The sequence below is a fragment of the Rhea americana genome, unplaced genomic scaffold (assembly GCF_003343005.1).
Source record: "Rhea americana isolate MKP2758 unplaced genomic scaffold, rheAme1 scaffold_100, whole genome shotgun sequence".
NCBI classification, from domain to species: domain Eukaryota; kingdom Metazoa; phylum Chordata; class Aves; order Rheiformes; family Rheidae; genus Rhea; species Rhea americana.
Window position 1 is genome coordinate 2,977,766 of NW_028185040.1, and position 14,094 is coordinate 2,991,859.

At 37.2% G+C, this 14,094-nt stretch overlaps 1 protein-coding gene across 7 annotated transcripts in view; it reads left to right on the top strand.

The window, feature by feature from the left end:
* CLASP2 (cytoplasmic linker associated protein 2) overlaps window positions 1–14,094 on the top strand; it is a 142,341-nt gene that overhangs the window by 35,412 nt on the left and 92,835 nt on the right. For all 7 annotated transcript variants that reach the window (XM_085304197.1, XM_085304235.1, XM_085304204.1 and 4 more), the window contains exon 7: window positions 451–521. In XM_085304197.1, coding sequence (XP_085160323.1) covers window positions 451–521 — 71 coding nt within the window. The remainder of the gene's footprint in view (window positions 1–450; window positions 522–14,094) is intronic.

Sequence of the window (14,094 nt, forward strand, 5' to 3'; positions counted from 1 at the left end):
ACAAAACTGAGACTTTTGATTAGAAAAAAACAGTAATTGTCTTGAAACAAGTTAAATAGTAATCCCTATTTTTTTCCACATAAACATTCTGTAGTTAAAATTGTARTTGTACATAAATATGCTAATATCACAGCCACTTTTAACCTGATACATACTATTATTGACCTTGTACTTAGAGTTTTAATTATTTCAGTCTTTCTTGTTAAGATGTTCAGTTCTGTTCTTTGCTAAGTAGAGGTATTTTTTTCTGTGCATTTATTTGAAGATGCTCAACTAACTTAAGAGGGAGAGCCCTGGGGGAATTGTTTTTAGATACACATAATCCCTTGCATTTGCCAACATTCAGCTRTATTACTGCTTTGTATGTGAGGAAAAAATGGATTCCTGGTTTTATCAGTAACACAGAGGATTTCAAATAGATAAATTTTTTTTTTTTTTTGTTCTTTACAGATTGCAAACAATCTTTGCAAAATTTGATGAAGTGAGAAACTCTGGAAACATGATTTTAAGTAGTATCAGTGGTGAGTATAAAAGAATGTAAATATTTATCTTGCATTAATCTTAAGATCTGATTATAAATACACATTTTAGCATTACCAAAGTGAGACAGATGAATCTAGAAATGTGCGTGTAGGAACACTGTAAAAATCAGATGATRTAAGAAAACAAACTTGTTCCTACTGTATTACTGAAAGTCTTTCTAGACTGCAATCAGAATACAACTGAAAAAAAAAAAGTGAAACTACGTAGAAGCAAGCAATGGATCTTTAGCCAGCGATGTGTGCACTCTTGCATTGGCAGAAGGGAGGCAATCAAACCTTTATCTTGTATTACAGTATGTTTCTAAAAGAAAGAAAGAATTGAATGTGATTATATTGTATGATCCCTTCTCGGTTAAAATGTTGAATAATGATTATAAAACATACAGAGTATTTACAATGATAAAAATAGGAAACTAATATTCAAAGACACTGAAGTGTTGAAGCTAAGACTTTCTGTTGAAACTTCTCTCTGTGGTAATGAGTTTGAGCTCTTCTTTTGGTGCATATCATGAAAACAAAAYGCGTTGCACAGAGAACTGTGCAGAGGATTGTTGTTGTTTTCTAGTGCATTCTTGATAGAGTATTTTATAGTAGTAGGAATGATTTTACTCCTCTATCCTAAAACCTGTATCTTACAAAAAACATTTGTAGATATTAACGGTGCAAGAAAGGAGGTGGTGTGGCAATAGCTTTCGTGTGCTTGTGTTTGAAAGTTTGTCTCTCTTCTGCAGGGAATCAGTAGATCTTGCTTTATCAGGGAAGGTTTTCTGATGTTCATTGGTTTTGAGACCTACTATGCTGCCTGAAAAGAAGGCACTGCTAGGTTTAAAATGTGTAACTGTATAAGAATAGAAATATTTTGAGGAATGCATATGATTTGTTAATGTAYACAGACTCACCTTTTTGACTTTAAAATCCTTTTTCTTGTTAGWGTAAAAACAGAAGAGATCATAAAAACACATTTCTTTGAACTTAAAAACCTATTCTTTGCTACAGAAGAGTTTCTAGGCTGCATTCTGTTTTGAAACATTACTATTCCTGAGAAGCCTTTGAGAATACTGAAATAAATGTGTAAGGTTTAATATTAAAAAAAGGAAGAGAATGTATGTTAAATTTAGCAGGATATGTTTTTCATAAACATTCTGTTAAAGCAGATTTACTCATTTTGGAAGGCTAAAACATTATTTTTTTGCATTGAAAGTTAATACTGCTTCATAAGTTTGAGGGGTTTCAAAGATGAATTTCACTTTTTTTTTTCTTCCCTCCCCTGTTGACAGCCTAGAGCCTAGTATGGAGAACTGTTGCAAGTTGCAAGCAAGTTACAGGAGGAAAGGGTGTGTGTGTGTATATATGCAGACACCCATAAATGCATTGGATATAATTGAATGCGTTTGAATATAATATACTTAAAAATATATATTTATGTATATAAAATAAATGYAATGTGTTAAAGGCTGAAATAGTTTACAAAGCTCTTCTGAGCTTACCTCTCTATCTTACTGCAGCTGACCGAGTGGCTTTTTCTTTAAGCCATTGTTATCTCAACTGTAAAACATAGGTGTTAATGCTGATTTACATTGGTATAAATCACTTTGCCTTRTAAGTGTCCTGTATTATGTTTCTGTCTGTTTTGGTACCGTAGAGACAGAATCCTTCTAGTATATTTGTTTCAGTATTTTTGGTTGGTTTTAGTGTTTCTTTTGAATACATCTAAACTGATCTTTTTTCAGTGTTACTGAAAAAGATACTGTTCTCTTGCTTTGTTTTTATCATGGTTTAGTCCCTCATTGTTCTCTGAAGGGCAATTTATATTTATTGCTTCCATTTGTAAATTGAAAGTTGCTATGAATTCCTGTAGTCTGGTTATCAACATTTCTCTTAGGAGTTTTTTCAAACATGTCTGGATAGAGGCAAGATTTTAATGTCCAAATACATATGGTAGAATGTTGAAGTTTTTTTTAATACTCTTAAAATTATATATATGTATATCCCTAGTCCAAAACAGTCTAAATATGTGTGTTTGTGTGTTTATATACAAACAAACTCTCTATATCCATATATAGAGAGATACATAAGTAGAGAAAGAGAGAGTTTGTTTTGGAGTAGTGATTGGGAAGACAAGGGGAAATAGGATGATGCTTCCAAAGAAAAAAGGCAATGAAAGTGTTGATAGACTTTGATGCAGTTACACTGGCAAAGCTCTTTAGTGGACCTTTTTACCAGTGAACGGAATATTTTTTGCTAGCTTAATAGTTTCTTTTCCAAATAAGTTAGCTGTACTAACTACCGTTCTCTTGGAAGTATGTAATGGATAAGGAAGAGTTTGCTAATACAGCTGTCAAAGATGTGATCTTTTTCATAGTCTAAACAGGCACTGCTATGCTAGTGAATCTTTGTAGCATTGACCTAGTTTCTGAGAATCCAGGGATGCGACTCTAGGATTCTTTTATAGAGTAATACTTCTGACAGTTCTTCAGTCACTTCATTTAACATGTACTTAAAAGAAAAAGAAAACCTGAAAAATAACAGCTTTAAACAATTTGAATGAAAAAGTTTTCCATTGCATTTCATAAATCTCAACCAATGCAYGCACGTGCGYGCGCACACACACACACGCACACAAATTTTACTAAAATGATTAAACGCAGTAGCTTTTCAAGTTTAGGTCTTCTGTGTTACAGGTTTTACAAGCATTGTAATGGTATCCTTAGGTATGTGTGAGAAACACAGGGAGGAGAGGAGTAGATACCCAACCTGTATTCTCATGCACATTGGTGGATTTAATATCAGTTATCCTTGTGACCGGGCTAGAGTGGACCTAGGGTAAACAGTCCCTTTCAGTGTTACCACCTTCCTGTGTTGACTCTGATCCCTGGTAAACACTGAAGAGGAAGAGGGGAAGGAGTTATCAGTAGCGCTTGACAAATCCCCTGGGAGGATGGAAGAGATGAAAAAGATACTGAAACAGCTATTGATTGAATAATTGGGGCAGGGTATAGCAAGGAGCTTCAAAAACCAGCAGATGAGAAGTAAAGAAGATACAGGAGACACTGGGCAGGAGTGTCAGTGCATTTCATCATCACAGATTGGTAAGGTTGGAAGGGACCTCTGGAGATCATCTAGTCCAACCCTCAGCATAGCCTGTACGGGGATTGAACCCGCGACCTTGGCATTAGCAGCACCAYGCTGTAACCAGCTGAGCTAAATCTGCCCCCAAAATATATGCTAATCTATTTGGCTAAGTTCAGTRCTTAGCTTTGCTTGGTGGAAAGGGTGTACAAGTTTAAAACATATTATACTGTAAACGCTCCTGCTGACCTGAGTTTCTCCCCTACCCCGTTATGATTCAGCATCTTCCCTTGCCCTCAGTCGGTCGTCTGTGGCTTGTTTAAAACACACATCTCTCTTTACTGTGAGTTACGTGAATGAATTAACTACTATGAGAACTTTGAGATTTCTCCTTTTTGTTTACATCCGTAATAACGTTGAATATTGGAGAGTCGTATCAGCATATATGCTTATGGCTGTTACGCAGAAGTCTTAGGCATACAGCTAGGTTTTGCCTCTCACTCCCACAGAATGTGTATCCGGCAGGCTGGAGAAGGTGCTTTAAAGAAACCTCCTCATTTTTCGGCRAATGACTGTCCGTTCCTATGGAAACAGAATAGGCAGCCCAGTGCAAAGCTGTAAAAGCACTTGTGTCTGCTGACTGAGATTTGTAAATATGTTTTCTCTAAGAGAATTTAAACAGGCTCCTGTATTAGAGAGCAGTATAAATTTTGAGACGGCAAATTAAGACTAAGAGGAAACAATAATATCAAGCTTTCTACTTTGTCTCATTCAGGAGATGGAATGATTTGAGTTTGAACTTAAATTGTTTACCTCTATGCAGCCCATGCAGTTCTTCCATTTAATGGCATGCCTCGTAGCTCTGTATGTGCAAAGTGTGATCRGCAGAATATCGTGCTTTTAGTAACACTATTGTGGGAGAGCCGTGTTACAGATGTTAGTTATGTACGTTTTCATAAACAAATGAAAACAAAGATCCGTAACACAGTTGTTTGTCTGTTTTGCCACATTACCCSCTTGTTGTTTTTTCTTATTTCCCTTGGCTGTTTTCTTTTTGGCAATACAGTCACTACAGAAGCAGTGACGACAGTATATTGGCAGAGCTCACCAACGTGGCACAGGGTGACTACGCGTAGTTCACGAAATATGGAAATCGGCAGTAACTGCCATGTACTTCTACATGATTTTTAAGCTCCCTGTATTTTTTTTTTTTTTTTGTCCTCAGTGCAAATGRTCACAATGTGGCCGTGTGATCTCAGCTGTCATCCTTGATGGCTTGTAATTTTAAATATGAAAATACATTGATCAGTGAGGCACAACTCTAAGGCAGTTCGAGCCTGTGTTATGAAGCTAAGGGCCTCTGCAGGCCCCTATGCTGTTTCCTGAGGTGCTTGTGGGGGWTTTTAAATTGTGATGAGCTGGTACTTAAGTGACTTGGTGCCCATGCTCCTGTAAGAGGGCGATTTACTGTCTGCCCGGCCGAGGGTGTGCTGCAGTTGTGTGGCTGCCTGCCTTAGGCAAGAGGAAATAAATTGGGCTGAAGTACTTGCAGTCACTTACTTCTATCATTTTACAGTATCACGCTCTTTCTACTTTCAATATGCCACCTAAAACATTAACGTAGGAATAAAATACAAGCCGGACTTCAGGTTTTAAGCAAGCYTCCACTTCAATTTTCATGCTACTGCAAAATACTCCCCGGCATCTGTTGCATGCATGCTTCGGGAAAAAGCAGCTTGCTTTCTTTTAAAGCGTCCAGTAGAGTGGACTGCCAAACGGTCTGTGTCTTTCTAAACGCCTTCTCTTGCTGTGGATTTCTGTGTGTCACCGTTTCTCAATGCCTGCCTGAACGGAGGCAGCTGGGTAGCAAACCGGCGCGGTTCCCGCCTTGGTCCCCGCGCCGAAGTTTCGCCTCCGGCTCTGCCGTGTTTCCGCGTGGGGCACAAGGGCGTTTTTGTAAGTGAGACGAAACGGTTGGAGTTCGGTGCGCGCCTTGGTGCGCGTTTGCTTGCGTGGGGCCCTGCGCGCAGGCACGCTGCGTGACAAACAGCGACGTCGCGGCCTGGCCGCGGCGCCGGCGCCCGCCCCTCTCTCAGGGTAATTACGGGAGGGCGCCGCCACCCCGCGCGCCACGTGACCGCGCGGGGGCGGGGCCGGGGGCGGGGCCTCGGGGTGTGCGCGTGCGTGAGGAGGCGCCGCGGGGCCGGCGCCGCCGCCGCCGGGCGGGCCGAGGCCGCGGCCGCGGCGCAGCGCCGCTCGCTCGCAGCGAGGTTTGAGCGCATTACGCGCGTTAAGCGCCCTGTGTGGCAGGCTGACATCTTAGCCTGATGCGGTTAGCCTCGGCGGCGGCGCGTCGCTGGCCGGCGGGGCCTGCAGCCGAGGGCTTCCTGGGCGCTGCGCCTCGCTGCTTTAGCCCCCCCCCCCTTAAAAAAAAATATTAAGCAACGTACGCGTTTCTGCGGGAGTCTGTGATCTTAATTATTTAAAACAGTGGCAGCGTTGCCAGCGTGCGTGTTTATGTTGGCATTTAAATGTTTACCTCTGTCCCAGGGCTACTTGTGTTGGTCAGCGCAGCAAAATAATTTGCTGTGCTGCTTTGTGAGCAAGCATTCATTAACGTTTTTCTTTTTCTTTTTTTTTTTTGTGAAGAAATAGTAATTCAGTGCATACACAAAATAAGTGGTTTGCTCCTAGGACAGGAATATATGTTCAACAAATATGTGGAGTGTTACTACGTTTCACTGTGCAGTGTGTTGTTACACAAACCAATGGGAAGTAGGTCAGTAATGCAATATGGTCCAAGACGTCTATGTTTTGATTAGAAACCGGATATAAGTTTTATTTTTATCACATCCCTTGGTTTTGCATGGCAGGCAGTTTCTTCTCTGAGCTTCATAACTTGAGGACTTTCTATATAAGTGTTATTATTTTCAGTGAAACTTGAGAAGCGTTCATTTGACATGCAGGAGGCTTAACAATGTAGTGGGAGGGCTATGCCTTCCCAAACGATTGTGTGTATAATGATAGTGTTAAAGATGATCTTAAAAACGTACTTAAAAGATTAAAATCAATCTTGTATCAGAATTTGCTAAAGCGCTGGTTTAAGTGTCCTGAAAAAGACCTCTTTTAGGGCATCCTAAAAATTACATTTGTATCCTCTTTATACCTATATCTTTCTATCTATCTGTATTTGAAGCTGAAAAAGAGATAATCAGTGTGACCAGAGTTATAAAAATGAGGTTGGGCTGTGTGGTTTAAACAAAATCAGGCAGTTTTCTGGTATTTTGTATTTTTGTTTGTCATCAGCAAGRTACAAAAGGCCATTGCTTTTATGGTACTGAACATATAGTACATTCTTTCTCATTGAGGTTCTCTGTGAATATTTTTATTCTTATTTGTTTTCTGTGAAGCAACATGGTTCTCCATGGTGTAAACAAGGATTGTGGTAACTTGCAGATAAAGGATGCAAGCTGCAGCATGTTAACAAAAAAATGTATTCCCTAGACAAGGCCATACGATTTTTGTGGTTCTTTGATGGTTGCGGTTTATAAAGTGAGGGTGGTTGCAGAGTTTTATTCCGTATAATTTAATTCGTCATTAACAAAGGCACTAAGAGCAAAGTACTGTTCAGGCAGTCAGCTGACATTCTGTGTAGGAGCTTTGAGCAATAATGCCAGATACAATTAACAGTGTGTAGGATGATTATGTAGCTGTTGGTCTCTCTTAAAACTACTGCTTACCACATTTAGAAGGAATTCAGTCCTTTGACGTTGCATTATGAAATTTTTAGGCAAAACAAAACTTTGAAAACATATTAAGGAAACTTTYTGTTTTCAGATTTTAAATGTGACTTTAGCCATTTTCTGTTAGATTCCTGTTTTGTAAATATCCTGTATATTCTCCTAGTGTGCAACACACTATGGAAGAAATGAAATGTTTTAAGTTAGTGATTCTGTAGCATTTGAGAAATGTCTTTTCATGACAAAGTGACAGTTCATTATGGCCAGTATGTATGTTTAACTAACTGTTAGTGGGAATATACTAATGTGATGGAAGACCTTACATAGATACTTCAGAGAACAGTTTTTCATTTATTTTACTTGATTTGCTTACTTAACAAACTATAATACATGCATTTAGCCTAGATGCATGGAATATGTATAAAAACACTGTGTAGTGGTAATGATTTAAGCATTTAATCTAGAATGCAAGACAGACTGGCTTACTGTAACTTTTGGCCTTTTTTAGTTTTCTTGTGCTCAAGCAGAAATGTAAGTAAAATTTACTTACATTTTGAATCTTAATCTGATATCTTCAGTAAAGACTAAAGGGAAGAGCCAAGTTCTCAGTCTAGTCTGTATTATTTGTCTCGCAGTTTCCAATCTTTTGTTTGAAGAATGTAAAGGGAAAAAATTGGATTGCGTTTGTGGACCAACAAACAATTGAACTGGTTACTTGTGCTGCAKCGAGTGCATGCCAGCCTGAAAGCATTCTGTAGCTTATTTTTGAAGTTGTTTCACGTATTTCCATGAATGTTTCTGTGTTTGATCTGCAAGTTTTATTCTGAGCCTGCTTTGCAAACTTAGTCAAGAACAGTTCTTAGCTGTGAATTTCTTGCTCCTTGAATCAGATAATGCATTTCTGCACTTATCCGCTGATAACCAGATTAGAGTGTTTAGGAGGTAGGTAACGTAACTGCAGTGTGCTACATCACATCCTACGTTTTCTTCATAGTTTGTAATTCAGTGGCTTCCATTGTTAATTTGTCACGTTGTTGTCAATCAGTGCTGTGCTATGCTGCATTGTTGTTTCATAGGTAAGGGATTGTCTTGCCCGCAGTGGACCAAGGTGATTAGAATAAGAATGAAATTATCTGCCTGAAACTAGGAGGGGGCGTGAAGGGAAGATTAGATGCTGATTTTCTTCAGATACGATAAATGTTACAGTACCAGACGTAGGCTATTTGAGGGCTATCTAAAAGCGTATAATCAGCTTTGTAAGAGGACATATTTGGTGCACACATTTGCTGTGTTAGTTTATATTGTGTGCTGTTGTAGATCTAACTCATTTGTCTATGACTCCCTTCTTTGTTATTCTTATTGGTGGATTTTCAGTTAAATGCCATCCAATTTAATGATGTCTCGTGACTTTAAACGCTTGTCATTTTTCAGATGATGAAGTGGGTGCAACTGATTTATGAGTAGAAAATATGTTTATATCTTACTACATATGCATGACAAATTATGGCTTTTGTCTKCTTTCAAAATATTTCATTAATGTATGCATGGTCCTAGAGTACAAGAACAATTATTTTCTATTCCCTGATGATGTTCTGAGCAGAAGACTGTCTTAAGTCTTTAATCTGATTAGTACTTTCTGTAAAATGTGAGTGCTGTACAGCTTTAATGTTTTACTTTTGACTGAAAAAAATTGGACATACTGAAGGTACAGAGTCTTCAGGGATGTTGGATGTAGTTTGATTTTAAAAATAAACAAAAAACTCCACAACAACAACACCCCCCAAACAAACAAAAAACAAAATAACCCTTTGACAAAGTGCATTTACATATATTACGTATTTACATATATATTTCTGAGTTTCTCTAAGAATAGGTCATTTCCTGTAGGAGGAAGGAGGCCTTCTAAACTCTCGTCATCTGGCAAATGATGGTAATAGAACAGTTGCTACACTAGCCTAGAATTTGAAYAAGATACAGCTGTGGTACACAGTACCATCCAGAGCTCACTTCTTGAAAAAATATTAGAGACAGTAGTAGAAGGTTTTTCTCAGGAATAGAAATGCATCACATGTTTTTTCTCGTGTTGTTCTTTAAGCCTGTCTCTCTTGTTTTTTTTTTTTTTTTTAATTTCTCAATGTGTTTTTAAAAAGATAACTGCATCTGCACTGATGCCTTTCCCTCTAATTTTTCCCTGCCTCACTTCTGTTAGCAGTTGGTAGGTGCATTGATTTAGGAAATGGCTTTACTCACTGAGTCTAAGAGCTGTAGGACAGATACTGTAATGTGGAATTTGATTGCTCGTCTGAAACAAACCAGTGCAAAGCTTCTTTCCACTRGAAGGTCATGTGGTAATCTCATAGTGATTAAAACATAGGTCCTTAGTAGCTTTTTTGTCTATAAGGTACMTGGATCATTGCCAGCAGCAGTAAAAACACAGTGGGGCAGTGAAACAACTGCAGGAGAGGGAGGCAAAGCAATTGCTCTCTGAAAGGAACAGGTGCTGTTCAGAAAACAGATGAACCTAGCAATGTTCAGCACTGATTTGATTTTTTTTTTTCTAGAAAGTATGTAACTCAGAGAAAACAAAACTATAAACTTATGAAAAATATGTAGTTATTTTCTCCAAACCGGCATGGGTTCTTGAGTGAGATCTACATTTGATTTCACTATTCTAGAATGATAGTGAAAAGTAGGTTTTGCCTTCCAGTTTCTAAATGACTTTTTTTTTTAAGATATGTTTTGAACTAAGCTTTAGAAATGCCAACAGCCCAAGGAGAAATATAAAATTCAGTAAGGATTTTCTTTGACAGACATTGCAGGATTTTTTTGCCTTTCTAATTAGATATTTGCATTCCAAATTGATGTTGCTTTGTTATCTAAGGAATCCGAGGAGTTCTTACAGCCTCTTACTGTTGTATGTTATTTTTAACAACGTTTTATGTATAGTAATAAATACTGGTTAGAAAATAATCTGTAGTGGGTTCATTTGCAATATCTTTAGAAGTGAAGGTTCTGTGATAGTATTAATTTGAATAAAACTAAGGTATGAAGAACAGAATTTACTAAAAATTTGAATTTAGGAGTGTGCATAAGCAACGAGATTTTCAGTAACTGGTTTAATAGTTCTGTGATACTTTTGCATGTATTTAATTCATGTTTTAAAAATCCTACTGCTAAGCTAAAAAACCCTTTAAAATTCTGGAAATTATTGATAGTTGGATTGGGGGAGATGAAGAGAAGGGATGAAAATGTAGAGTAAAAGTTGTTAACAGCCTTCAGGAGTCATTTATAGTCTTTTGCTTCCATAGGATGTCAGGGCTCCATGATGTTCCTGGGCCACCAAAACACTTTTAGTATAGATGGATTTATATTTGTAAAAATACACTTTTACCATAGTTTATTCTGTATGTTGACCTGTAAAATCCTTTGTTCTCTATTGCTATATGGAAAAGCTTTGCTATTGAACTTCAGTGTCAAATGCCCTTCTGTGTAGATCATTTGATCTAAAATCCGTTTACAGGGTTGAGTTGATTTTGCACRCCTATTTAGAAACACTGAAGGAAGTATGTATTATTCTGGGATTGCATGATGGTCTGATGTCCTCCCTTAGAGAAATGACAGCTATTAAACACTGCTTGGATATCTTCCAGGCACACTTCAAATTTTCCAGATCTGATGATGTTTGTGTGTTTGTWTTTTTCCTCCACTTTGAGAAGAGTCTGTGCTAGTAAAACTTAAGATTTATCACCTATAGTGAAGTTGCAGCATTGAGACTAAATTGAAGGAGGACAGATGGCCATAATTTCTTAACCTCCACTTCTGAATATGGCAGGTGGAAAACAGGTTGGCCARTGAGCTCAAAAACCATTAACAACCCTTTTTGTTCCCTGCTGCGGTATTCATTTTTTCGTGTTCAGAGGTAAACATTAAGYATTTCCTAAGTTGTGAACTACAGTTAAGTTAAATTTAGAAAAACAATTTTTTTTTATATCTCATGTAGAAAAAGTGCATGTTCATATTAGACTTGCACTTTCTGCTTTAATGGGCTGTTTTATTTGTGAAGGTGCTTTACTGTTTTAAAACATGTATATTAAATTTAACACAAGTTGGCCAGGTTAAAAAGTAATGCAGCGTTCGCTAGTAAGATCACTTCTCTGATCTAAAAAAAGTTGATCATTGTTGTCAACCTTTAGTAGTAAATCACTGTTTGTAAACATTTGTTGCATAGTACATAACAGTTGGTATACGTGATAGCAAAGTGCCATATAATATRTGAACATGATACTTAAATCTGCCTCTGTCACCTTTGCTGTATTCCTCATGACRCATTCCTAGTTTGAAAATCAAAGGATTTAAATGCTTGGGTATTTCTTTCTCTATGAATGAGCTATATATTGAAAATACCAAAAATTATTTCTTCCTTGATGGATACCAGTTGTTTGCTTGACTTAACTACAGGTAATGAAATTATGATCTTTTCGTCTCACAGTTCTTTAAGTACATGGATAATTTTGATCATGTTATTGTAATTTTCTGCAAACTAGATTCTAATTCAGAATGCCTTTTCATATTAATATATTTGTTTTTAAAATAGATTTAGATTCACTGAAGAAAATACTAGTACTATTGAGAATAGGATGCTCTGTGCACAAGCCAAAGAAATTTGTGAAGACAGAAATAATTAAACTGCTGGAGAYTAGGTAATGAAACCAGACATACTGAGGGAAGCCTAGCTGTGAAATTGTAGAGCATCTTAAAGATGAATAACAAAGGTTTATATTTCAAGAAAATATTTGAAGTGGTAGCTTTCTTTGGAGGGTGGCTGGCAACTGCAGTGAAGGTATTATGCCAAAAAGCAGGCCTATATTCTGGCATGCTGTAACAGTAAAACTGTAACTTTGAATATAAGATTGGTGCTCTTTTTTCTGCTATTTCACTATTCTCATAAATTTACTAGGGATCAAGAAAGTCAAGATTCTCTTCAAACATTGCATTTTTTTTTTGGGGGGGGGGGGTTGTTGCTATTTTAAAATAATCTAATTCCTTTATGATCAGTGGCTCCATAGAGAGACTTCCACAGGAATACTTGTGTGTTCATTTACCAGAGGTCTTTGACTGTTACTGCCCTTCTCAGCTTTCCCTCTGTTTCATAGGAGAGCAAAACACCTGTGCAAAAGGGGATTTACTTTACTTTGTGTTACAACAGAGGAGTATTACCATGAGTTACTGTATCACAGCTAATGAGTACAGCCTACTGTGTRTTTAAGTTGGCAGAAATTATTCATCTCTGGTTTTCTGTGCAAGTCCTGTTGGTGCGTTTTAGTGTTTTTTCTCCTCCCCTCCTTTTTCCAAAAAGACGCTACCATTACCTCATAGTATTTCAGCACTGAATGTACTGTAGTGTGACCCAAACAGGGCCTTTAGGCAATAACATAGTAAAAATGTTAAAAGAACATTTATTTTTCACCTTGCTGTTTGATTGCAATTAGATGGTAGTTTATCATAAATTCTAGAGACTCTGGCTATCCTTTTTTCTTCCTTTTGCTGGTAAAACTGTKCTTTGATTAATAAGAAGTTATAGCCTGTCAACTGTTGATTCAGGAGTTTATTGAATGTGCCTGAGGAAAGCCGTAATGGAGTGAACTTGATTTCTAAAGTATAGTAATACTGACAGCATCCCTGGTTTTCAGTTAGTGCTCTGAGTAACRTTTGGGAAATGCAGAACAAGGGAAAGCTCAACTAAATAATTCAAAACTGACTTAAAGGAAATACTTTTTTAYAAATCCAACTGGACTGTGAAACTCACTTTACAGGTTTTGTAAAGGTCATGAGAATAATAAGATTTGCAGAAACTATCTTCAACTGTAATAAGTAATGCTAAAAATTAGAAAATACCATGTACTTTCATTTAAAGGCAGTATTTCAGAACTAGAAATTGGGGTGAAGCTTTGATTGGAAGAGGWATTAGCTCTATTGATTATTTTGGCTTTTTCAGCCTTGTCTGAAACGTATTTAAATCCTGTCTTCCAGACAGACTATAGAATTAGATGGATTTTAAGACTAGCTTTTCTAAATCAGACTTGCAACTCCAAGGTGGATTTTTTTCAGAGCTATCAGAAGAGGTAACGCTATTAGTATGTTTGCCAAAATAAACTGTTAAAAATTGTCAAAATCTGTTTTCCACTGTAGTTATGTGACTTGAGCTGAATAGTTGTTTCTGTTAATTTGCTATTGCAAATTAACCAAAGGAAGAAAATGTAAATGACTTTGCTATGTGAAATTTTGAACAATGCTTGAATATGAGATTGCTTGTTTTAATTGATTTGAAAAATAGAGCCATTTCTAATTGTGCTGGTGAAGGAAAAGTTTGTATTAGGGATTTTAAAATGTATGTGTTACCAGTTCACGTGATTTATAATCACAAGGATGGGAAGGCAGAGTATATACTTTGGACACTTATATAGAATGAAGGTGCAAAAGTGTTTTCAATTTGACCTTTCTGCATTTTCTCCCTTTTTCTGTCTGCTGCTGTAATCTCAGCAGTGGTTCAAAGAACAGTTTGCAAATATTTCTCTTCCCTTTCCCCATTTTCTTGTTTTGGAATAATGCAACAGAGGCATCCAGGGTAGCTTTTACTACTTTATTTTTATTTGATACATCCATTTCAGCATGACCTGAAAAAGAAAAGAGAAACAAAAGTGACAATGGGAAGAARTGGAACATTCAAATGAAAATTAACAATA